This window comes from Uloborus diversus, chromosome 7, assembly GCF_026930045.1.
Source record: "Uloborus diversus isolate 005 chromosome 7, Udiv.v.3.1, whole genome shotgun sequence".
NCBI lineage: Eukaryota > Metazoa > Arthropoda > Arachnida > Araneae > Uloboridae > Uloborus > Uloborus diversus.
Genome location: NC_072737.1, coordinates 51,771,376 through 51,797,277, shown reverse-complemented (window position 1 = coordinate 51,797,277; position 25,902 = coordinate 51,771,376). Strand labels below are relative to the sequence as shown.

Here is a 25,902-nt window from a genome sequence, read left to right as displayed (position 1 = left end):
GCAAGTTAGCATCGGCCGCCGATGCCGATGGCTAAATTGTTGAACCATCGGCGCCGATACATCGGCCAGGCCGAGCCATCGGTCGAGTCCTAATTATTATTATTATTATTTTGTGCAGCAATATTTTTATCCTAGGTGAAAATATTCATTGTCAGAAAATAATGTTATACATTGTAGGATTCTTTATTTACCTACCTTAAATAAGGGTGATAGACTTAAGGTTAATTAAGTAATATTTAAAAACATTTTTGCTCACATGTGATTTTCTTCAGCTTCAACTCAGACTTTGATTTTGGGATAAAACTCTAGTCTCCAAGTTAAGTTTCTAAATCTCAAGTTCCTGTGTGTGGTAAAGTGAAATGTTTTTTCTTGAAAGATAATTAATAAAATATTAAGTTTCTGCTTTTCATTAATCAATTAATTCATGCTATTTATCTGATTTTCTTAAAATTGCTGCCTTCCTTTAGATCTAATATGAAGTCTCATTTCTAAATGTAATAAAAATTCTATTACTGTTTTATTGCTTTCATTTGTTTTATTTTTTATACTTTTGTTACTTATTTTGTAATTTCTTCACTTGTTACTTACATATTTTCATATTCTTCCATTGACAATCTCCAATCTGACATTTCAGATTCAGCAATTATGAGTGTTCTAATGCCTTTTTTGTTGTGATTTTGTTCAATGTGGCACCGAGTAATAATATGAAATGCATTTCTCATTTTTCTAGAATTTCCCGCTTGCAATACTGGTCAGTTTAGGTGTGCAAATGCTATCTGTATTCCCATGCGATGGAGATGTGACGGTCATGCGGATTGCACCGATCAATCGGATGAAGTTAATTGCAGTAAGTAAACAGTCTCCTTAACTTGCGAGTGTAATTGAGTTGCGTGGTTTCCATTTTCTTCCATTGCTACTGTCATACTAAAGAATAAATTTCAATTTCCCACCAGCTTTAATATCATGCCCAGACACGAGGTTCCTCTGCCCGTCAGAAAAGAAATGCATCGATAAGAAAAAGCTCTGTGACAATGTAAGAGATTGTGAAGATGGAGCTGATGAGAAAGATGCATGTTGTAAGTCATTTTCATCCAGTTCTCATACTTTGATCAAATAGTTTAATTTGTGCCTGTTCATAATTGATACAAATATGTTTCTGACTTTATGCTCTTTGGATGTAACATACATTATGTACCTGTCTTATAAAGGGCAAAGGGTTGCAGGAGAATTTTTGCTAATGTACATAGATACACAAGTATGCAAAAGTACACATGAACATGCATGTATACATATACACATTTTGTGAACATATGCACAAGTCCATTGTTCATTGTTGCTGTTCATTGTTCATACGCATTTGCACATTAGGACAGTAACTGCAACTGTCCGATAAAGGGATCGGAACGGTTTAATGTAATGTAATAGAATCGCTCGCCAAGCCACGAGAGACGTCGGTTGGTCCCGAGCTTACTGCACGTCGTTGTAATACGGAATAGTTTATGTATATATAATGTAAATAGTTAGTGCTAGTAAATCATGTTAAAGATACCCCTGCCTCATCATTATGCCTGTCTACAACCACTCGGCAACACAACATCTGCACTATTTATATTATTAGTGCATATGAGTACATAAAAAGTATCCGCAGTACAGAATGTTAATTTACCCACCTCTATAAATTCTATAACTTTATTTTTAATGGGAAATAATATGAAGGCCTGTGGAAAGTAGCGCACTCAAAATGTATAGCAACTTTAATTTACTTATGCTCAATGTGCTTGAATTGAAATGTAGGATTTATTAATTGACTTACTATATTTTAAGGAAGAGGTTAGGAAAAAAAGGAACCCAAAGCAGCCTCTTAAATAGTTTATTTTTTCGAGACAAAACTATCAATATGTTATGTTTTAACTTTACTTTTCTGTCAGGGTTTATCTTATCTTTTCAGTGGTGACCAGTTTTATTCTTTTGTCTGCTACTATTTGTGATTCCATACTGTATAAAACTGCTTTCATGTTCAAATATATACTCCAGAAATAAATGTATATAGTAATGCTATTAATCAGAAATACCTAAAACGTCTATTTTCTATATTCTATAAAAACTGATCATAAATTTAGCAATGTTATGTTATCCTAAGAACTGTGTTTCCATTGAGAACTAAATTTGTGTGCTGTGTAACCTTTTCCCCCTTCATTCATTTGTTAGGTGTTGGCTTTGACTGTATAATAAAACAGATACTATATAACTGACATGTTTCTTTCTGGTTAATTAGAATAAAGAATTTATGTGGACAGTATTTTCTCGCTTATTATCTGCAGCGGCATATAATCCACAGGTCCTAAAATCAGTCTGAAGAAAAAATAATCTTTGTATAATCTGCGGATAATACAATGTAAAAAAAATTGTTTTCATTTAACATACAATTTTAGCAACTAAATTAAAAACATAAAGAAGTGATAAATTTTTAAGTGTGGAGGCTTCTTCCTTAATTTTAGGTTGTTTATTTTACACAGAGTGAACTGCATAGAGGAAAATTCAAACTTTGTAAAATAAACAACCCTACAGTCAGCAAAACAGTTTCTATTGGTGAATCCTGCTGTAAATTGAGACTCAATGCATTAGGATTGAAAAAATAAAAGGTACAGATAATCCACGGCAGTGTATAATCTGCTCCTCATTATTTTTACACTTCATAAAAAGGTAATCTGTGGATAACATGCAGGAAAACACGGTAGGTATATATGGATGTACGTGTGTGTAGCATGTATTTCTTCATTAAAATGTTTCTACCAAAAGACATTTCGATAAAATATATTTTTCTAAAACTTTTATTTCCTACTCTTACACAGCATCACATTTGTGTATGTCTCTAAGATGTGAATATGGTTGCCGTGCTTCATTAGAAGGGGGAGAGTGCTACTGTGGACCAGGCATGCAAGTCGATATATTGGACACACAAAAATGCGTAGGTATGGATCTTTTTAAAATTATATTTCTACGTAGTAAATTTAATTTTGCATGTTTGTCATCAAATACTGCAGTCTCATGCTGTAACTATAAAGATTGGATATCAAATTGTTTTACATATTGTTGGTGTTTCTATCAAACAGTAAGGAATTGAACTTCAAACCAGATGGGCTGTTTTCAAAGGCAGTGGCACACACAGGAATTTTTCAAAGAGGAGGTCCAGAGTCGTTTAGTCGACCATTCTCGTATCACTCCAATACTCCGCCAAACAAGTTTTTTTGATTTTATCGATTGTTGTAAACGATATGTTTTCAAAATAAATTATTAAATAAATAAATTAGCATTAATTAACCTAATAAATTATTAATAATTTAGCATTAATTAACCTTATCAATTATCAATTTCAAAGACTTGATAAAATGACCGTAAAACATAATTAAGTACAGTTGGCTCTCTGTTTAACCACTTTCAAGGGATCACAAAAATCGTCTTTATGTAGAAATCATTCTTAAATAGAATGCTTTTAACACTACAGTGGACCATGGGTTCATGAAAAGCCGTCGTTAAATAGAGTGTCGTTAAACAGAGAGCCAACTGTATTAACTTTTTCATAATTCCAAAATACAAATCATATGCACTATTTGGAGAATCTTTTTTCACTTCCAGAATATTTTGTTTTTTATCTTCACGTATTTTTTTCACAAAAGACAATAATGTAATTTGTTTTCTTTTCGGTTTCTGATCTCTTATTTTTGCAATATAATTTAAAAATTATATTTTACAACTCAAAATCTAAATGGATTTATGCTGCATCAAAAGAATATCTGCGTTATATAGCCATGAATTTTGAAATCGTACAATAAATGAAAGAATTTTTGATTTTGTTGTCACACATGGAATTTCCAGTGTACGTTGTGAAATAACTACTATACAGGGTGTGATGCAAATATTTATTTCACATTTTTAAAACATTTTACATTTACTCTTTAATTTTTTGATTTTTCTGAATATTTTGAAAAGTCTAATTTCTAAAAATCATCTTTCAGATATGAACGAATGTAATGAATGGGGATTTTGTGAACAAGTGTGCATCAACACTATGGGAAGCTACATTTGCTCTTGTGTGGCAGATTACAGTCTAGTTGCACCAAAACATTGCCGAGCCCAAAATAGTGAGTAAAAATGTTTGAATCTGCATAGCATTAAAAACTCAATTATTAAAGCAAATGCCTTATTGATGAATTTATTTGAAAAATATACATTATATTATTATTATTATTTATTACTATTTTATATTTTTTTGCTAATTCGTTTTAAATTTTGCAAAATTATACCTTTTTATTTGTTTACTTATATTTTTTAAATTATTTTTTAGGTTCTCTAATGAGGCTTATATTTGCTCATCACAGTGCTATATTTAAAGTAAATGCAGAAGGTTCGTTGTTAGAACTAGTGACAAACACAACAGCAGCCAGTGGGCTAGACTTTCATTATGAAAAAAACTTGCTGTTTTGGTCTGATACAGTTACACGCAAAGTAAAGAATAAGTTGTCTCTTAAAATCATTAAAATTTATGCTGAAAATACATATAATGTTCCAGACAGTTATACTATTATGTTTGTTATCTTATGTGCTAATAGTGTTTTTATATTTCGACATAAACAAGAATGTAATTCAGCCAAGATCTTGTTTAAAGGGGGAAGCCAGTTTAGACGGGTCAAAAAATAAACTTTTTTTTTTAATGTCATAAAATGTTAGAGTAAAACTATTCAAGAATATGTCGCCGAAATTTCAGTGAAAAATTCCGATTAGTTCAGTTGCTATGAGTACTTAAAGCGACTGTGAAGTTTCAAAAATGTTCACAGCATTTTTTTTTAGCGCGTTTTTCTTGCAACAATTTTTTTTTCAACGAGTGGGCATTTTAGCTCAAAGAGTTATTGGTGAATCATTTTGAAAATTTCTGTAAATATTCTTTATTCAATTATACTCCATATGAACCTAACTCTTTATGATGTTATTTCTCAAAAAAAAAAAAAAAAATTAACGCAAGAAAAGTGAAAAAAAAAAAGGTAGAAAAACATAACGTTGTGAACAAACACCTCAACAACGTGCAATTTTCAACTTTTTTGATCACAATTAGGTTCATATCTTAGGAAATATGTTGTTTAAGAGTAAGAAAAATTGTAATGACTAGGACAAAAATTGTGGCTTCATAAATGCCCATCATCAACAAGCTCTGATGGCGACCGCCCATAGACAGCAGCTTCTAACTCCACTAATTATGGTGCAAATGACTTCAAAAAATTACAAGGTGTACTTTAAAAGATGAATAAAATATCCTGCAAAGCAAAAAAAAATAAAAATTCTGATTATTTCTTTCCTGTTAAAAAAACACTAAAATTTTGGCCTTCTAAAACGGTTTCCCTCCTTAATGTCTTCATGAAATTAACAGCATTACTTATGACTAAATTTTAGTTTGTTTTGAATAATAAATCAATTAAAACTTGTTTCAGATTTATTCTATTAAATTGGACCCATGGCGTGAATCCCAGCACGTTCCTGATTTCAACGTCTCCTTCCCTTGGAGCCCCACATCTTTTGCCATAGACTGGGTTGGAAACAAAATCTATGTTTGTGATGCCATTGGACAAAAGATTGATGTTATGGAGCTTGATGGCAGCCAACACGCCATCCTTATTAGCCGCAATCTTTCTTCTCCATTGGATATTGCATTGGACCCTCATTTAGGGTAAGTAACAAAGGAAGAAACTGTCTTTTATAATTGTACTAATAGTTACATTTTAAAAATACAGTAAAATATTGTTAATGCAACTTTGGATTATACATCTTTTATATTCATACTTTGTTTTCATTAAGCCTCTAATCATTTATGTTCACTTTAATGTCAAAATTCAACGTTTATATGTCGCAAAATATCAGTTCTACGTTTCTTCAACATCCTCAATATCAAAATTTTTCTACTACTAATCTATTTTTCTTGGTTTCTACTGGACAATTCTCTGAGGTATTGCAGGTCAAATAAAGAGGGTAAAAGCTAACTTGATTTGTCAAAACACTAGTGAAACAAAAATTTCATGCACTTCACTCAATTTCTAATGAACCCCTCCCGGGGTTGATAGAGACTAAAAATTTAGGGGGGGGGTCATACTGAAAAATGACTCCCCTCTCCATTTTTACCTATAATCCAAATTACAGTTTTGGGTGCAAAAAAATTCTGAAACTGCTTGAGTGTAAGTGAAAAGCACTAAATCGGCCAGGGAAAATAATAGGGCAAAAATAGAACTTATTATTTCATAAGCAATGAAAAGAAGTAGTATTTCAAATGTTCTTTTAAAATTTTTTAATGAGGCAAAAAGATTACTGCAATTGTTTACAGTTTATTCATAAAGTGTTTGAACGCAATGGTGGGTGTATAATAGTGTTGACGGTTTAGGAGGAATCATATCCCCCATGACCCTACCCCTCTATCCGCCCCTGATCCCTCCTTCCTTAGTTTTGTGCTTACTTTCAGTGTGCATTGGTAATCAACGCATCAGGCAATTATAAAAAATATTTTTTAGTGAAATGCCTGTATGTATTTATACCACATAATAGTGATATAATTACATTAATACTGGAGATAAGCTAGGTATTATTTACTTAAAAGGTATATATTACTTAAAATTCAATGAAGATTTTTTGTTTTAAACCATTTCAGATTTATTTATATCAATCACTTAAAAAATTTATTAGAATCTTAAAACTTATATTTTCATAAACTATAACTTTTACTACTCTAAATTTGCACTAAAAATCTAAGCTATTCATAGATGTTTTACGATCGTTAGTCATTTTCAGTTACTCGTCGTTTCAGATCTGTCCCTTGAAAGACGATGTTTTACTGTAATTGTTTTGGTTCTGACATTTCTACTGCTAATTTGTGCTTTCCTTTCAGGCTGATGTTTTTCAGTGATGCTGACAATATTGACAGGGCAAATATGGATGGTACTATCAGAGTTACGATTGTTAATACTTTCATTTATAAAGCGTCAGGCCTAACTCTGGATTATGTGACTAAAAGGGTAATTTGGTGTGATTCTCAGTTGGACCAAATTGTGGCAGTGAATTATGATGGCAGTGGCAGGTAAGATTTTCTATTCAGAAAAATTCTCTCTTTCTCTTTCTTTGTTGAAATGTGTTGTTCAGATTTGTTTTCCATTTTCCTTTTTTCTATCTTTAATGCTTTTAGTTAGAAATGACAGTTGTTTTTTTGTCTTGCAAATACAGTGCAGTAATGAAACCAATTAAGTTATATAAAACAAAGGTTTGGGGGGGGGGGAATGTTTTTGTAATGTTTGTAATAGTTTATTCTTGAGTTTCATTTGTTAAACTAAAAAATTAACATTTAAGAAAAATGAGAAAATATTTTTAATGCTGCTAGTCCAATTAACATCAATGTGACAGTTGAAAATTATTGGAAAATCCATGATGTAATTATTTCATGCCAAAATTATTGCAATTTTACCATTTTGCAATTTATAATTTCATCAATTGAGCTTTTTCATTAATAATTATTACCCATTGAAACTTTGTTTTAGTTAAGTTAGGGTAGCTCATTCACAAATGCAGGCATATAAAATACTTTATTTCTGATTGATAGATTAGTTGTTGTTTTCAAATAATTATTATTTTTGCACTGTGATGTGCATGCACTGTGTGTGTGTGCATGTAGTGAACTCTTATTTCTAAGTAAAATGTTCAAATACTATGGGACTCTAAGGTCAAGCAAAAGTCAATATCCTTATATATTATTACTGTAGCCTGTTTTTGGTTTCTACGCCAGATTTTCCTCAATTCTTGATCGATTTCTTTGATTTACGCCTTATTTTAAAGCTAATGGTGCTGGCTACTGACGAAAAATAGACCCACGGTCTGAAAATTGTTTTTTTCAGCCGAAAAACCTGTTTTAAAGAACCAGAATGCGGTTTTCGGTTAAACTTATAACTTTAATTTGCGCTATGACCGACAGAGCTGAATAGCTTGATCGGCAGAGCGTTCTCTTCGTAACCAGGAGAATGCGTGTTCGGGCCCACGTCCGGACAATCTGCAACAAAAAATTAGAGAAATATCATGCAATACATGAACACTGAATTAAGCGAATAACATCTATGAAAAAATGAGAAGGAAACGCTCCTTGCTGATATGAAAATTTGAAGTGACTTTGGGCTAAATTAATTCTGAATGGTACGTTTTTTTTTTCTTTTTAAACTTTGGCTCTGGTAAGAAAATTAAAGCATAATGTAAACGAAAATTTAAGTAACAGGTTCAAGATTTCAGACTACAATAGAATTGTTTTTTGTTCAGAAAAAAATAATAAATCGTATATTGAAATATATATTCTTCTAATGAGTTTTTGACTCTTTGGACAAATAAAAAAATTAGTACCTCAATTTGAAGGGTAAAATATATATTTTTCCTTCTTTTTGCAAAAAAAAAAAAAAAAAAAATAGCTTATCACATTTTTACTACATTCGTAAAGCTACGCTGAAAATAGAGCATAGTTCAATTTATTTTGTATTTTAACCGTGCTGTTAAATGATAAACACGTGCTGCCATCTAAGTTATAACGGTTCAAGCAGCCTGCGGTAACGAATTGTAAAAATTTTAAAAAATGAAAACATTTCTCTTCAATATCTTATCTTATATATTATTCCCTTCTTATTTTTAAAATTATCAGGCTGGCTAATGAAGAAAAATAGACTTACGGTCGAAAAATCAAGTTTTCGAAAACGCACCTTACTGAAATACACCGCCAACTCAGTCATTTCCAGCCGAGGACTGCAGTTTCGTGCTTATTAGCACTCATCAGCCCGGCATAGGAAAGTGACTGAGCTGGAGATGGAAAACCTCTTAAGGAAGCCAAGAGTGCGAAACAAACTGGTAGCTAATATAGAATTAGCAGACCAGACGAGTGACCGAAGCAATGGTTCGGTTCAACTCGAAGATTGATCGCAAGGCAAGGTATATTCAGTAAATTACCGCCCATTAGCCAGGGCTAAAGCAGAAATACGTGAAATACACCGCCAACTCAGTCATTTCCAGCCGAGGACTGCAGTTTCGTGCTTATTAGCACTCATCAGCCCGGCATAGGAAAGTGACTGAGCTGGAGATGGAAAACCTCTTAAGGAAGCCAAGAGTGCGAAACAAACTGGTAGCTAATATAGAATTAGCAGACCAGACGAGTGACCGAAGCAATGGTTCGGTTCAACTCGAAGATTGATCGCAAGGCAAGGTATATTCAGTAAATTACACCTTGCCTTGCGATCAATCTTCGAGTTGAACCGAACCATTGCTTCGGTCACTCGTCTGGTCTGCTAATTCTATATTAGCTACCAGTTTGTTTCGCACTCTTGGCTTCCTTAAGAGGTTTTCCATCTCCAGCTCAGTCACTTTCCTATGCCGGGCTGATGAGTGCTAATAAGCACGAAACTGCAGTCCTCGGCTGGAAATGACTGAGTTGGCGGTGTATTTCACGTATTTCTGCTTTAGCCCTGGCTAATGGGCGGTAATTTACTGAATACGCACCTTACTGTTTGAAAACCTTGATGCAGCCTGTAGTTCTTATGCATTTTTTTTTTTTTTTTGCAAAGTTCTAATGCAGTTTTCCAATTTTTTACGTCGCTTTCGGCAAAAAAAAGCGCCTGTGTGTGTGTTTGTTTTCATATTTTAATAAACCTTAAAAGCACTGGAATTAGTTGTTTGGTTAAATTGATAAGTTTTTTTCGGTTGAGCGTTCGGCTATTAACTATCTGAACTTCGGGCAGGCTTGGGCCGTCCGACATAATATCAAATGTATATTAGTATTACGCATTACATGTAATCATAACATACACACGTAATAAAATAAATGCAGTGGGAATGCTACTTGGTGTTTCTACTCCTTTATGCAAGCTACAGTTATCATTCAGATAAGTTGACTGTTAATCGAAGGGTGTTCTTACTTTTTTTTAAGCTCTGACTACATCCAGATCACTCAGCATAATATAAGCATAAAAAAGTATTAGATTTACCTATAGGAAATCCTTTTTTTGCAGAAAAACATTTTCATTGTATGCTGAAATGTAGATGTTTCTAATAGCAGTGTTCAACCTTTTGTACAAATGAAAAAATACTACGCCAAATTAAAACTACGAGTTTCACCCAGTAAACCTTTAATTTTTTATTCGCGCAAATACGATATAAAGCATTAAAATTATTATCAACTTCATTAGCAAGAAATCATTTTCTACTCCTCTGCTTTCTGCTGAAAAAAAAAAAAAAAACATTTTGTCTACGTTCGAAGAATTACACTTAAAAAACGGACTCAGTTAAACTGATTTTGGTTTTGAATTTTAAGTGTTCGATTAAAAGAGAAACATGTGTGGGCATTTAAGCCGTAACGGTTAAAGCAATCTTCTATGTGAAATAGTTCAATATTCAAAGATAAAAACACTTATTTTCAATCTAAATTATTACTTCTCTAGAATGCTTATTTCAATCGCTACATGAGATCTTCGTCATTCTTTAATCAAATTCCATGCTTTTACGAATAATTTTAAATCGTATCATGCTGGTTAATGACAAAATATAGAAGCATGATCTTATTATTATTTATTTTTTTTTGGCAAAAAGCTTTTTTGCTGTTTTTTACTACGCATTCCTTCAATGAATAGCTTTCGAAAAGGAAGGTGCAATTGCTAGGTTTGTTGGGGTGTCGGGCTGTTAATCAGAATGGCGCCAATTCGAATCCGTGCCAATAAATATCTCTTTAATGCTCTTTTTTTCCTGTCAGATGCTCACATGGGCAGGACTGTATTTGCCACAACCTGTTTTTTCACATGCACAAATATTGCATTTTCACGAGTCACTACTCAGTCACTTTTAATGATATTTATGTTTGCATTGAAAATATGTACGGCCAAAAGGTGAGCGATGATCAAATTAGCACAGCGTTGTATTTAACGAGGTTTTGTTACTGATGTCTTTAAATTACATGCCTTCTCTTGTGCGCTTACTTTTTTTCGGGTCTTCTTCATAATGTTCTTCCTTTGACATTTTTAAAAAGCGAAATGCCTTATGAAACGGTTCGAAGCATAGTGCGGAGTTCCGCACGGGTCGACTAGTAACTTTATAAATGAGAAAAAAAAATCATACATTGCATACTTATGTTTGAAGTATTCCCATAAACAGTAATTTAAAGAACTCAAAAAAATTCTTTTTTACTAGGCAGTCAATCATTCGTGGGAGCACTCGAGTTCCATCTCCAAGCAAGCTGACGATGTTCGAAAATAATGTTTACTGGACAGATGGGACGCGCCAAGGGGTCTTGAAAACAGACTTGTATAATAATTCTCAAACTGCTAATACTATATATCGAGATCGCTCTTTGCTCAAAGAACCAAAAGCAATAAAAGCTTACCATTATTTACGGCAACCATTTGGTAAGTTTAGTAGAGATTGATTATGTTTTGCTATGACTTTTTTTTTTTTTTGAAGAATTCTGATTAATGTAGCAGCTTAATGTATGTGAATAAATCTTGTCCTTTGAATTTTATTATTATTATTTTTTTTGCATTCTTATAATTTATTTTTGTGTATAATTTATTACTTAAATGCTATTTGTGTATAATTTTATTATTTAAATGCTATAGTTTTCATACATAGTATGAAATCAATTCCTTTAAGATTTTTGCTGAGGAAAAAAAGCTTAATACTAGATATTAATGTGTTCAAAATTAAATTTTTCAATATATTTCTAAATTTAATTTTCAATTTTCATTCATTTTTTTTAATAAATAGTAGACATTTAATACTTTTGTAGCAAAATGTCAAATAGCATTTAATGCTTTTGTAGCAAAATTTCAAATAATGCATTTCAGTTCAAGCTTGCTGAATGATTTAAGCAATATTTAGCATACATAACTGGATAACTCAATATTTTATTTTAAGAATTTGTTGCATTGAGAAATGTTTAGAACTTTGTGTTGAGAATGAATTGATAAAACAGCATTAATGAAACACAGAAATTGCAAATTATTGAAAACACATGTTTTGAGGTTATAAAAAATACCTTTTTCAGTGAAGAAGACAAGAGCTTGCAGTTGCAAGAATATCTGACAAAAATTTTCTGCCACCTTTCTTCTGCATTGAAAAAAACATGTTCATTAACCCTAAAATATGTGTATGCAATCATAGGATTTATGAGTTACTTTCATCAATTTATTCAAAACTTCATTCCTGGACAGAGTACAACAGCAAATAAAAGATTAGGCATGGCATTTCATGCAATTTCTAACTTACATTTAATTGTACTTTTTTTTCTATCAAGCATGAGAAAGTTTAGCAGATTTTATCACCTATGTTACATTATTTCATACAGAATGAAACTAGTTAAGTAACTTAATCATCATAATTTGAGGAGATATCTAGTTCAGACTTGTATTATTAAAGCAGTTTGTGTTAAAATTAATTCATAAAAATGCTTAATCATTGCGACTTTTTTTTTTTTGGGGGGGGGGGGGGTAATTGTATTTATTAATTTAACTGAAGATTTAAAATATTACTTTATAGCTTGTATAATTTCAAATATAATCCATAAATTGCTACAAAGAAAGTTTTGAGTATGTCTTAGGTTTAGTTTTGATATTGTTGTCTAGGTTATTGCATCAAAGAAGGGTTGTCAAAAAATAAATACAGTGGCCACCGCTTATATGAATCCCGTTTGTTCTAAGCAGTTTTGTTTCCATAAAGCGTCTGATTCAATAAAGCGGCTAATTCAGTAGAGCTGGATTTTGTTCTGTTGTTGATAATTTGATTCATTAAAGAGGTTGATTCAATTAACTGCTGATCCAATGAACTGGTGTCTACTGTATTTCCAACTTCACATGCTTTTCAATTATTTCAACTTAAAAGGTTTAAAAGTTTGGAAGGGAGAGGAAAATACAACAGCAATTTCTGATCTTGAAACTTAGGAGAGATAGCGACCCTGTTCTGAAAAAATTCTTTTTTTGTAGAGTTGGTGTTTCAATTATTTAGCTTCTAGTTATCTTCAATTTTAGATCGTTGGCATTGCAAATTTTTAACCCATTTTTTTTTCTATTTTCAAAATTTATATAATTCTAGAAAAGTTAATTTTTATTTGCATTTCAATAATGTAGTTAATTTTGATTGTGTTTGAGATTTCAATATTCAGTTTTTCTTTTAGCAAAATATAGTTGTTCATGAGGTATTTTATTTCCAAGAATTTTGAAATCAAAAGTTTTGTTTTATGTTATCATAGATCAAATAATTGAATGGTCATACTTTGAAAATTAAGATTTTGTGCATTCATCATTAAAGCAACACTGCTGCTGTACAGTTGATAATAACTTTAAAATTTGCTTTATATTTTAGTCATGAATCCATGTCATTTCAACAACGGTGGATGCCAACACATGTGCCTTCTTACTCGTTCTGCTGATAGCTTCAGTATTGGATACAGATGTGTTTGTAATATCGGTTATGAAATAGCCTTGAATGAAAAAACTTGTAAAAGTAAGATACTGATTTTAGCTGTTGATTTGTTATGGTTTTGATACAAATTAATCACAGTAACAATAATATTAAAAAACTTCTGAAAAATGGTTGATGTTTGTTCTTATTATTGCTAATGAAATAAAGTTTGCCATTAATACTAATAAAAACAATTTTGTGTTTCCATCTCCTTGAGATAGCTATTACTTTATAAATAATGAGTGTTAAAAAAGCAAATATTCAATTGTCTCATAATGTTAATAATAATAAAATCACATTAAAAAAAAAAAACAGCTTTGCTAATCATTTTTTATTTGGGATAAACAAAGATATGTTTGATTGTGTTTCAAGCAGGGCTGTGGAGTTGGAGGGAAAATGACCTATTTTGTCTCTGACTCCTTTACTCTGAAATCAGTCTCACTCTGACTCCAACTCCATAATCAATGGCAGAGTTGCCAACTTTGAGGGAAATAACAGACTCATACTCTGACAACTTTTAACCTTTGACTCTCGACTCCCACTCCTTTACCCCAATATCAGTCTGACTCGGACTCTGCAGTCCTTGTTTTAAGTGCTGTAGAAAATCGTTTATCAGACATTTCGAAATATTCAATGTTTGAGTTTGAAGAATCAATTGTCAAGAGGAATGTCTGTTGCTGTCAAAGATTTCCTTACATTTTCATGGGACTTATAACTTTTTAAGTATATTTAACTTTATACAATTCTGTGAATCTAATTTAATTTTTTTTTACATTGTGTTGTGAAACATAATTTTCAGTTTCATAATTTGTTATGCTGCAATAGCTTAATAATTAATTTGATATTTATGAATGCGTCTCTATTATGATTCAACTTTTCAATTTGTCTGATAATCTGCCTTTCTGTTAGTATTTGTTAAGCAAGATTATTTAACAACGAATAATGTATAAAAATGACATTTTGGTATTTTGTTTAGTTTCAAAGAGATTTTATATATTTTCTTTGCTTCTATTTGCAAGAAATAACACTGCATTTCTTATACAATAATAGGTATAGGAAATATATTTTCTACTTTTCGATATTCTAATAGTTTTATCTGAATTATGTGATTAACATTTATAAAAGATACTCGAAATCGTATTTCCCCCCAGAATATGTATATTCTGCATCTCAAACAAAATCATTTTCTTTTACTCAGAGGTCAATGGTTATTTTTCTCAGTTGCAGATGAAGATATATTATACAATTTTTAACATAATAATGATAATAATGTATCAATGCAAAGTAATTAACAATTTTGTAAAATTTTTGCTTTTAGGAGTTGAGGAGTTTTTATTATATGCTCAACAAAAATTTGTCAGAGGTGTTACACTGAATCCAGTATCTAATGGTTTCACTGATGCTATGATTCCTATAGTCAGCAAAAGTGCCAGATTTGTGGGTCTTGACTATGATGCCGAACAAGGTTTAATTTATTATTCTGATGTCATCTTGGATGTCATTTATCGAATCAAAGTTGATGGAACTGGTAAGCATGAAAAAATCTTAACTTATATCCTGTTTACATTTTTTGTATTGTTGGAGCTGTCACTTACAATTTTAGATTTCTTGCTTTTAAGTGTTGTATTGTTTTGACTACTAGGACTCTATAGTGTTTTACATACATTTGTAGCTACAACAGAAGCATAAATTAAGTTCTTGATGCTTTGTTTTTCAACATGAGTTGTACAAACATTTTTAATTATAATATAATTAAGACTGAATGGAATGTTTATAACCTGATAAGATTCTAATACGCTTTTTAAGTTAGCATTAGCCCTTAATTTAGTAAGCATTAATGAAGCACTATATTGTACAGTCAAAAAAAGATTTTTAGCCAAAAATAAATAAAATAAAATAAGAATTGATTAATTCAAAGTGTTTATTGATTCTTAAATGTTTCTAAAATAAATTTTCCATAATAACTCTCTAAATTTAATTATTGTTATTTTCTCCTTATACATTCACTGCTTTATAAATTCTTATAAAATTTATTCTTAATGAAATAAATGCTGCTGATTTTGTTTGAACATTTTTCTGAATTAAAATAAAACGTTTTTGTTATTATAAACAAAATACTGCTAACAATAAATAACTTTAAAATACAAAAGAATCAAGAAACTTCTTTTTTTCTCTGTCACTTTATGTTCTTAAAATTCATTTTTATATTTTTTGTTTGTGGAATGTAGGTCAAACCAATGTGTTGGCATCACAGAATGAAGGTGTTGAAGGCTTGGCCTTGGACTGGGTATCAAAAAATTTGTATTACATTGACAGCAGAAAAGGAACCTTAAATGTTATTAATACCAACAACTTCCAGTACAGACGTACCCTGCTTAGAAACTTGAAGCGTCCAAGAGCTATTGTTGTGCATCCTAACAAGGGGTATGTTGGAATTGATGATTTTTTAAAATAAAATTTCAACAACTAAACAATTAATCATAATATTTAAAGCAGTTGAAAACTTTGTGCAATGAAATAAGTAAAAATATATGACAACTTGTATATATGTACAAATAAAATCAAATAAAAAGAGTTTAAAAACTCTGCAGACAGCTGTTTCGAGGTTATATAACTAAACCCCTTTATCAGTGCATGAAAGAACGATGGAACACAAAGACAAATGACCGACAAGTGAACGAGAAAAAGTAAGACAAGGATAAGTAAATAAGCTGGAATTGGTCAGAACCAAAAACATTACATCAGCAAAAAACAGTAAGGACATCTGTACCTAGGGAAAACATCACGGACCAAAAAAAAATTTTTTTTTTTTTAAATTTATTTAAACCCTGTTCAGGGATTTGACAGGTGGGGGATTTATAGTATTTCCTATTAGTCTGGATAGACATACATAGGACAGACGACTAGACATGCTCTCAAATTCTGTATAAAAGAACATGGAAATTATGTCAGAAAACAGGATTTTAAACATTCCTCCATCGCCCAATGTTGTTGGTCCTGCAACCATAATTTCGATTATTCTTCTACCAAAATTATCCATGGTTGTTCTTCCACATAAGATTTAGATTTTTGGGAATCTTACTGCATCTGGAAAAATTCTACTTTATTAGTGAGTGATTTGTCGAACATGCTACTTTTCCCTACAGTTTGGAAACCTTTTTTTTAATATAATTAAAGGAAAAAAATATATAAAAAAATTTTTTTTGGTCTGTGAAATTTTCCCTAGGTACAGATATCCTTACTGTTTTCTGCTGACATAACGTTTCCAGTTCCGGCCACTTCCAGCCTATTTATTCATCCTTGTCTTACTTTTTCTCGTTCACTTGTCTGTCGTTTGTCTTTGTGTTCCATTGTTCTCTTATGCTCTGATGAAAGGGTTTGGTTTTATAACCCCGAAACAGCTGTTTGCAAAGGTTTTTTTAAAAACTCTTTTTAATTATTTAATCATAAGTTTAAAGTATTTAAAATCAGATTTTTTGGGGAGAAGGAGAGAGGGTGCAAAATAAAACAAAGATAGAAAGTGAATTTTGAATGGTTCTGTTTTTAAAACTAGAAGAAGATTTTCACTGCAGTAGAACCTTTTTATAAGTTTGAAATTGAGGAACATGTTGTGTACCTGTGTTACGACAAATCATGGGAAACTGAAAATTTTCAAAACCAAATGTAATTTTAACAACAACATTACAGTGAAATACAAATAGACAGTACATTAATATTTGCACTAATTTTAATAAACCAATGTAGTGTAAAATTGAACATAGAACATTTCAATAAATTGTATCTAAATAAAATATTCACTACTGAAAAGTAAATATAGCCTAAAGAAAGTAGGACTTTTTATTTTCGTAAAGGTAGTGTTAGTTTTCTTGTAACATAATGAGCTTGGAATACAAAATGAAATGATTTTAATGTGATAAAACTACATAGATTTCTCATATGAAAAAAGAAAGGGTTTTTAAATATAGTTCTTAGATTACTATGAAATATATTCAATATGCCACCATATCTTACAAAGAGATGATGACTTCAGTGATATACCAAGGCATAGTAAACCAGGATTATATAATTTATTAAAACTTGAAGCAGATTTAAATGATAACTGGATCTGCATTGCAAAAAGACCCTTGTTTAATGTATGTTGTTGGTTGTCTTTTTATTTGTTTGCTACAATTTTTCGACTCCCCTTTTTGTTTGTGTAACCTAAAACTAAATAATCGGCACAGTTCAAGAAATGTTCTTTATAATTGCAATAAAAGCAAAGTGTTTGTAAGTTAAAATTAAATTAATTTAAAGGATTGAAAATGTAATAGTAGAAAATACCTTCAGTTATTTAGTAATTTTCACCAAGTAATTTATTTTCTTTAAAAAATTTTTATCTCTTTCTTCTTTTTCTTTTAAAGTTAGTGTCATGTTTATATATTTATTTATTTTTTAACTTTCTATATATTTGTTACTTAAATGTAAACACATGCAGTGAATGTCTTCTGTATTTTTAGAAGGTATGGATACATCAATTCCATTATCCTTTTTTTTTCTTTCTATTTTTAGATATGTGTTTTATTCTGAATGGGACAGACCAGCCAACATCAGCAGGGCCTACTTAGATGGTTCAAATCTCATGGTTTTCCGAGGCGTCTTGCTTGGCTGGCCGAATGGTTTAGCCATCGACTACCAAAAAGACCGGCTGTACTGGTGTGATGCACTTCTTGATCACATCCAACATGCTAATCTGGATGGGACTGATGTTCAAACAATCAGCTCTCCCCGAATTAAACATCCATTTTCTCTCGTGATTCACAATGGTAAGAAAATTTGCAAATAGTTTTTTGTCATGCTTTTTACTTTTCAGAAAATTTAAAAGTAGGACAAATTTCTGCCTTTTTTGTCTTTTTTCTTTTTTTACATTTTTTGCATTGCTTCAGTGGTAGGTTTCATGTTATGCCATTATGGTATCTGATCCAAATTTCAACTTCTGATGTTTAGAGCTGCAGTTAGTTCTCTGTTTAACTACGCTCTATTTAATGACTGTCTTTATTTAAAGACAGCTTTTCAAGGTTCAGTATGCTCCACTGTAGTTTTAGAGGCATCCAAATTTAAATACACATTCTACTTAAGACAATTTTTTGTAGTTTATTGAAAGTTGTTAAATCAAGAATCAAAGTTCCTTTGATTAGTTTAATGTGTTTGTTTCAATATTTACTTTTCGAAGTGCATCAAATATGTAAATAACATTGTATAGTTTCATATTGTAAAAATGATTTAAGTTTGATTTTTGGGAATGCTCTGAAATGTAATGAACCCAAAATACTAAAAAAAATTTTTTATTTTATTTTCTTCATTCTTTACAGAATTTTTATATGTGACTGACTGGAGGCTTGATGCAATTCTCAGAATGGATAAAGAGAGTGGCGCTGGAGAAATAATTGTTGCAAGTGTTGAAGAAGGCAGCAGGCTGTATGGAATAAAAGTATTTAGCCGAGATAATCAAAAAATTGACAGTAAGTTATGGAGTATTCTACTTTTGAATGTAGTTAAAAAAGAGCTTTTCAGAAAATTCCTATTAAAATACAAGGAATGTTTGTGAGATGAAATGAATTTGTTTGCTAGAGACTATTTTTTATGCTTCTATTCCTTAAAATTTTTTAAATGTTTTTTTTTTAAAAAAGGAGATTTGTTTAAATTAAGACAGAATGTAGTTATATTGTAATTAAGTACTATTTCAGGATTTTTGTTCATGCTGAATTGAATAATTAATTAGTTCTAACCAATTAATAATTTGCACTTGCAGATCGTCATCCTTGCCGGAATAACAATGGCTATTGCCAAAAGTTTTGCTTCCCTGTTCCATCCAACAACAGCCAAGGACCGGATCTCGCTGTCAAATGTGGTTGTCCATACGGTGAGCGTCTTGCCAGTGATAATCGAACCTGTCAGTCAGATCCACATGCTGAACCACCTGTTCAAGCCTGTCCTAATTCTTGGGATTTCACCTGTGACAATCAAAGGTGCATACCTAAGACATGGGTTTGTGATGGAGACGATGATTGCCTGGATAATTCTGATGAAATGCAAAATTGTACAAGTAAGTGTGATTGTTAAGTACTTTATTTGCTGAAGTAGAGGAGAAATGGTCTATGCATTTTAAAATTTGTTTATTTACCTATTCATTTAAATATATTCCAGGCCTTTTTTTTTGGTTAAGCCTTATTTTTGATGCTGCTATTGCAGCTGTTGTAGAAAAAAAAAAAAAAAAAAACTCTTTTTTGCCACTATACACTCCTGAAGTTGCATGTCTTGGTTTTCTTCTGCTGGTACAATAAATATTGTGGAAACAATATTATTTCAATAAAACTTAGCAAAAATCAATACATTACCTAGTTTTGAATGAATTATATCATAAGTAGAAATGATTGCTCAATACATGTGATAAATTGTTAGTTATTACTAAAAACCCGTTATTATTAATAGTAATCAGACCACAAAGTTAACTGGAGCAATAACTACCTTAGATTTACTATCTTTCACATGTTCCTTGAAAAGTTTCAATTGCACTCTGAGCTACTTTTCCACTTTGTGAAAGATATTTCAACTAATATTCAAGTGTTACAAAATTTTGACCTGTTTTTTTTTTTTTTTTCCAATAAAAACATTTAGGAAAAAATAAATCTTTTAGAAAATGCCTGGATCTGGCAAATTTTTAGAAATGTTTTTTTTTTCACTACATGATTCTGTTAACCGTATGTCATTTAGAGTAAGCATATGGACATCTTCCTTTTAGTCTCTCCTCCCTTCTGTTTAACCTTTTCGTAGCTGTTGATTGTTGGCAGAAGTTCCTGATCGCTGTGCTACTGATTGCTATTTTTGATTTTTTGGCTTTGTCTTAGATAATTGGAAGTATTAATTCTTGTTAGTTAACTTATCAAATCAGAATACTCATAAATATTAGAAAGAGCATAAAATTTTACAAAATATGCTATCCTCATTGACTGCAACATAAATTTTCAAGCTACATTGATTTGTTGCTCCATGACATTAAGAATTTATTCGATAGGAATGCATAAAATAAAATCACTTAATTTTTATAAAGCAATTTGCATTTAAATATAATGTTCAAACTTATGCAACGTATTTCAAAAAATATTGCTCGATAATTGAAGTTTAAATTTTTTAACAGAGACAACGTGCGGACCTCGTGAATTCGGCTGTGGTAGTGGCCGATGCATACCACTGTCCTTTAGATGTGATTCCGACAACGATTGTGGAGACCATTCAGATGAAATGGGATGTGGTATGTTACCAATTGAAGTTGGTTTGTTTACCATTTTTATTTGAAAATGTTTATTTGCCTAGTCAGGGAATGAACTATAATTGTGTGATTTAGCATTTGGAAAAGTCTGAATTTTTTCTGAAAACTAGTTATTTGCTTTCAAAACTGCTTGAAGCATGTAGTAGATTTAATAGAGTTATCACTATTTTTTAGAATTATTTCATGAATATTTATATTATAATGTTATTTAATAATTTCTGAGATTATTATTTCATCTATTGCTTCTCTTTTTATTTGTGCAAAAGAAAGAGTTTTATTCTATTTATTTATTTATTTATTGAATTTTCCCCATTTTTGAAATAGTTGAATTAAAAAAAAGTTAAACTGAAAATTTTGTCATAATGCTTATATTTGATGCTTGTATTGATAATTACAGTCTTGTACAAATGAAACAAGAGTTCAGAATCTATTTATCAAATTGTTTGCACTAAAAAATCTATTATATTTATAGATAAAATAAAAATTATATTTCTAAAATTGCAAGAGTATGTAGTATGCCTCTTTTTTATTCTTGAAAGTGTTCTGGCACCTGGTATTAAAATGTGAAAATTATATGCCGAATTTGTCTTGCTTGAAAAGTCATACCAGCTAGATTTGAAAAAAAAAAAAAAAAAAAAAAACATGATGTCCTAAAGGGCTGTCTGTTTTTCAATTTCAAAACTCCATAAACTATTTTGTTTCTTATTTAATAACTAGCGTAACTGCATTTTTGTTATTTTACAATAAGATGAAAAGTTTATTTAAAGGAATTTATATTTGTATTATGTAGTAAATGTGACTAGTGAAATATTTTTGCTTTTTAGTTAATGTTACATGTAAAATATTTTCTCTTTGTAGTTACTGTAACATGTGAAATATTTGCTCTTTGTAGTTAATGTGACTTGCGAAGCTGCAGAATTCCCATGTGAGAATGGGAGGTGTATTCCTAAGTCTTGGAAGTGCGACTCTGAAAATGATTGTGGTGATGGATCTGATGAAGGAGATTTTTGTAGTAAGTGTTTCTTTTATTTATTAGTCTCTAAATCAATCTTGTTATTTAGATTTTTTTTATTTTTAATGTTAAATTTGTGAAAAAAAGATTATCTTTAAAATGTATTTTTTCCTCCTAGCAAAGTGTAAAAGTCACAAGCAGAAATTTGTAATTATTATTGTGTTTAGCTTTTTTTTTTTTAATCAGCCTGTTTTTTATTCTTTTTATTTTTCAGCCTTTTTTTTTCTTTCTTTAAATACATTCTATTTTGTTTATATGTTCTTCATGAAACACCAGTTGAAAAATAGTATTCTGCATGATATTTATGAGACTAAATATACCTCATTTTATTGTTTGCAATACTTATTGCGTATAATTTATATGCTTATTGTAAATTACATGCACGGAAAATTATCTCTTGATTTTTTTTTCTTTTTATTTGAGCTGTTTCAATATTTTTTTTTTTTTTTTCAAATTTGTTCTTTTTGCAAAAATAGTTGAATTTTTACCCCCTAAAAATGTTTAATACGATATCCTAGTTATTTAATAATGTTTTCGTTTATTTATAAACCCCCACTAAACTTCTGGATAAAAACGTTAGTTAAATAAATTCAAAAAGTGTTTGCGTTTTATTTTTTTCCTTTAGGATCTCACTTTAACCTGTCATTAAATTATAAATTTGAAGCATAAATGAATGAGAGCAAAAAGCATTATAAGCAAAAAGCATTTTCAAAATTTCATTTTTTTAAAAATTTGGTTCTATTTTACAAAATAAGAAATATCTAAAAATTGAGTTATTTGATTTAGAAATGCATAAGTATCAATAATAAGTAACCAAGACTTATAAGCTTTATATTGTTTATATTTTATGTTGTATACTCTAAACTAAATAGTTGAGAAACAAGGTTTATACAACTTTTATCATATTTTGATATGAAATTAATCATAAAATCTTTGCTTTTATGGCAAGCATAAGGAGGCTTTAAAAAGAAAAGGAAAAAAAAAAAGCTAATTTTATTAAATAGCAAAAAAATTTTAAAGGAAAATAAAAAATAAGTAAAGTATTTAGATTGTTCGTAAAAGAAATCTTTTGAGAAATGGTGAAACGTTCAGCTTTTTGCTTAATCGTCTATTTTTATTGCTTGATCATTATTTGTATGATATTTTAATTCTGAAGCTTTTCCAAGTTTATTTCTCATGACATTGTCCAGTGTGTTCACCTAAAAATGTGTGAAAATATTCCAAGTTTCTTTGTTATGACTTTGTGTTTTATGTTTCAGCTGAAAAAACTTGTGCTTACTATCAGTTTACTTGTCCTGGGTCTGGTCACTGCATACCTCAAAGCTGGGTTTGCGATGGAGACAACGATTGTTTCGATCAAGCTGATGAGCAGAGTTGTCCCCCAATATCTTGTACATCTACTCAGTTTCAGTGTGCAAACCAAAAGCAGTGTATACATGAAAGTTATCATTGCGATGGTGTATCAGACTGCCAAGATGCTTCAGATGAGCAGAATTGCCGTAAGCATGTTTTAATATTTTTTACTGATATCTTTTCTTTTTTTTAAGTCTATTCTAACATTATCTTTGATGTATTGGGTTTCTGCTGAAGTTTTTCAGGGTACTTTTTTGAGAGTGCTTACTTTGTTGCCTTACTGAATCTGTCCATTTTAAGAAAGTAAATACATAAATAAAATTAAAGTAAAAATACAATGGTTAATTATAAAATAAGGAATATTCAAACAACAGACTTTTGTTGCTTCAGTAAAGATAATTTTACATTTTTTTTTTGCTTGCTGTAATTTTTATGTTTTCTGAAAATATTTTTTCTAGTTGTTTATGGGTAAAAAATTTTAGTAGAAATTAATTGCTTTCCTTAACTGGAAATTGTTTATGGAGCGGGAAGGGGGAGAATTTCCAAAGATATCAGTAGTGATACAATGTTGAGTGTTGAGTCGTCAATGTGTCTGAAAGGTAATGTTTAACAACTCTTTTAAAAGTTGTTTCCAAGTCAGAAATTTTTAAAAATGTTTCAATTCTGCAACATGATTCAGAAAATGTACTGTATGATCGCATAAAAATAATTATTGTTTATGGAAATAAAATATTGGCAATGTGGTGTGTATTTTTAATGAAAATAAATAATGGAATAAAAAATTTCATTGCAGGGAATATTTTGATTTCTTAAAAAACCTTTAAAAATTTCTGAAATTCAAAAAAGCTTACTTTTTTTAAAACATTGTTTTAATCTATGTCATATTAGAGAATGCAACTTGTTTAACTATTTTTTTTTTAATATAATGACAAATCTTTAATTCTTTTTGAATAAAATTTAGTTTTATACAAAAGAAGTTATACTAAAATTGTTTTGCAGCATCAAGAGCACCTGATCAGTGTGATTCAGACAAGACATTTCAGTGTCATACTTCTCGCATATGTATTCCAAAGTCTTGGTATTGTGATGGTAATTCTGATTGTGAAGATGGTAGTGACGAACCCAGCTCATGTGGTGTGTATCAAATTAATATTTTTGCTTTTTGTTAGTCAATAAAAAATTAATAACTATTTTGTAGTAAATATTTGGTTGATATGTATTCATTTGTAGTAATGTGATAAAAATTGAGAAGATTATCTATCAATACTTGATTTTAGAGTTAGTTGATGATAACTTAAAAAATTTATTTTTTCTAAAATCCAGGGGAAATTGAATGCCCACTAAATCATTTTAAATGCAATAACACAAAATGTGTCTTCAAATCCTGGATATGTGATGGTGCTGATGATTGTGGTGATGGATCAGATGAGGATCATAGACATGCATGTGGTAAACATTTTTACTTGTTTTTCTTTTAAATTAAATGTTTACAGTAGCATTAGGCACATAGAAATCTTGCATGGTTTGTTTCCACTTTTATATCATTTAAGTAAAAACAGCAACAACTTTTTATTACTCTGTCTGTTACCTTTATGGCACAGAGCAGATGGTTATATTAAGTTTGAAAATGTCTGATAAAGTGGTTTTTATTTCTGAAATAGGTCCAGCCCCTGAAAGCTGCCCAAGTGGTGAATGGGCTTGCCCAGAGGTTACGGGTCGTTGTATACCCTTGACAAAGGTTTGTGATCAAACTTCAGATTGTCCGAATGATGCTGATGAGGGTCCTGGATGTAGTAAGAATAAAATTTTATTTTCCAGTGTTAAGAGTCAGTTTTAAGACTTTAAATTTACTCTCATTTCATAGAAACCTGAAAAAAATGTTGAAGGTTAAAACATTTTTACTCTTTAAAGAATATGGACTTTAAAAAAAATCAATTGAAGATCTTTATTTTGAAATACTAAATTAAACTTTTTGATTTTTTTTTCTGTTAAGCTGCTCAACCTGTTCTTTATATATATATATATATATATATATATATATAAACCTATAAGAATAAATTTAAAAAAATCTCTTTATCAATGTGTTTTGCTGATAAATAATCTATTGTATTTTTTTTTAAATGAGCAATATTCAGGAAACGAATAATATTCTTTACCTAACCCTCAAATGCCTGATTTTTTGAGACCCCCCTCCCGTCCCTTTTTTAGAATGTTCTTTAGCACTTATTTCTTGAAAATCAAAAGTGAAAAAGTTACTTAATTTTTCTTCCTTACATAGCCAATTTAAGCCATAACCAGTTGTAATTTTTTTCAAAAAATAATTATTGTTAGTACATTGTGATGTTTTTAATGTTTTACTTAGCTGCAAAACATTGCAGAATTATGTTGTGTTGATATCTTTGCAAAATCACTTAATGTTTCACATACAAAAATATTATTTAAATCATACCTTGTTTCATAGCTGTGGAAACTTGTTCTTCAAAAAATATGGGCTGCACTCACAATTGTTCTGAAACTCCCTCTGGTCCAATTTGCACCTGTCCCCCTGGAAAAGTGCTGAATGATACGAAAACATGTGTAGGTAAGCTGTTGTATCTTAATTACAAATTTTGTTTCGTTGTATTGCCCTAACATAATAATTCATAGCTTCACAAATTTTAAGCCAAAAGGCAAACCTGAAAGAAAATTACAGTAGGTTGTTAAATTAAAAGGAGAAATGGAAATAGCTATA

The 25,902-nt window shown here is 30.3% G+C and overlaps 1 protein-coding gene across 1 annotated transcript in view; it reads left to right on the top strand.

Moving 5' to 3' along the window:
* Positions 1-25,902, top strand: part of LOC129226093 (low-density lipoprotein receptor-related protein 2-like) — a 181,304-nt gene that overhangs the window by 68,522 nt on the left and 86,880 nt on the right. Inside the window, exons 6-26 of the mRNA XM_054860687.1 lie at positions 731-847; positions 954-1,076; positions 2,853-2,972; positions 4,017-4,142; positions 4,346-4,506; positions 5,484-5,719; positions 6,926-7,114; positions 11,236-11,450; positions 13,402-13,542; positions 14,819-15,028; positions 15,729-15,924; positions 18,049-18,302; positions 18,849-18,998; positions 19,289-19,582; positions 20,675-20,788; positions 21,699-21,818; positions 23,078-23,317; positions 24,171-24,305; positions 24,495-24,620; positions 24,833-24,964; positions 25,633-25,752. Coding sequence (XP_054716662.1) covers positions 731-847; positions 954-1,076; positions 2,853-2,972; positions 4,017-4,142; positions 4,346-4,506; positions 5,484-5,719; positions 6,926-7,114; positions 11,236-11,450; positions 13,402-13,542; positions 14,819-15,028; positions 15,729-15,924; positions 18,049-18,302; positions 18,849-18,998; positions 19,289-19,582; positions 20,675-20,788; positions 21,699-21,818; positions 23,078-23,317; positions 24,171-24,305; positions 24,495-24,620; positions 24,833-24,964; positions 25,633-25,752 — 3,519 coding nt within the window. The remainder of the gene's footprint in view (positions 1-730; positions 848-953; positions 1,077-2,852; positions 2,973-4,016; positions 4,143-4,345; positions 4,507-5,483; positions 5,720-6,925; positions 7,115-11,235; positions 11,451-13,401; positions 13,543-14,818; positions 15,029-15,728; positions 15,925-18,048; positions 18,303-18,848; positions 18,999-19,288; positions 19,583-20,674; positions 20,789-21,698; positions 21,819-23,077; positions 23,318-24,170; positions 24,306-24,494; positions 24,621-24,832; positions 24,965-25,632; positions 25,753-25,902) is intronic.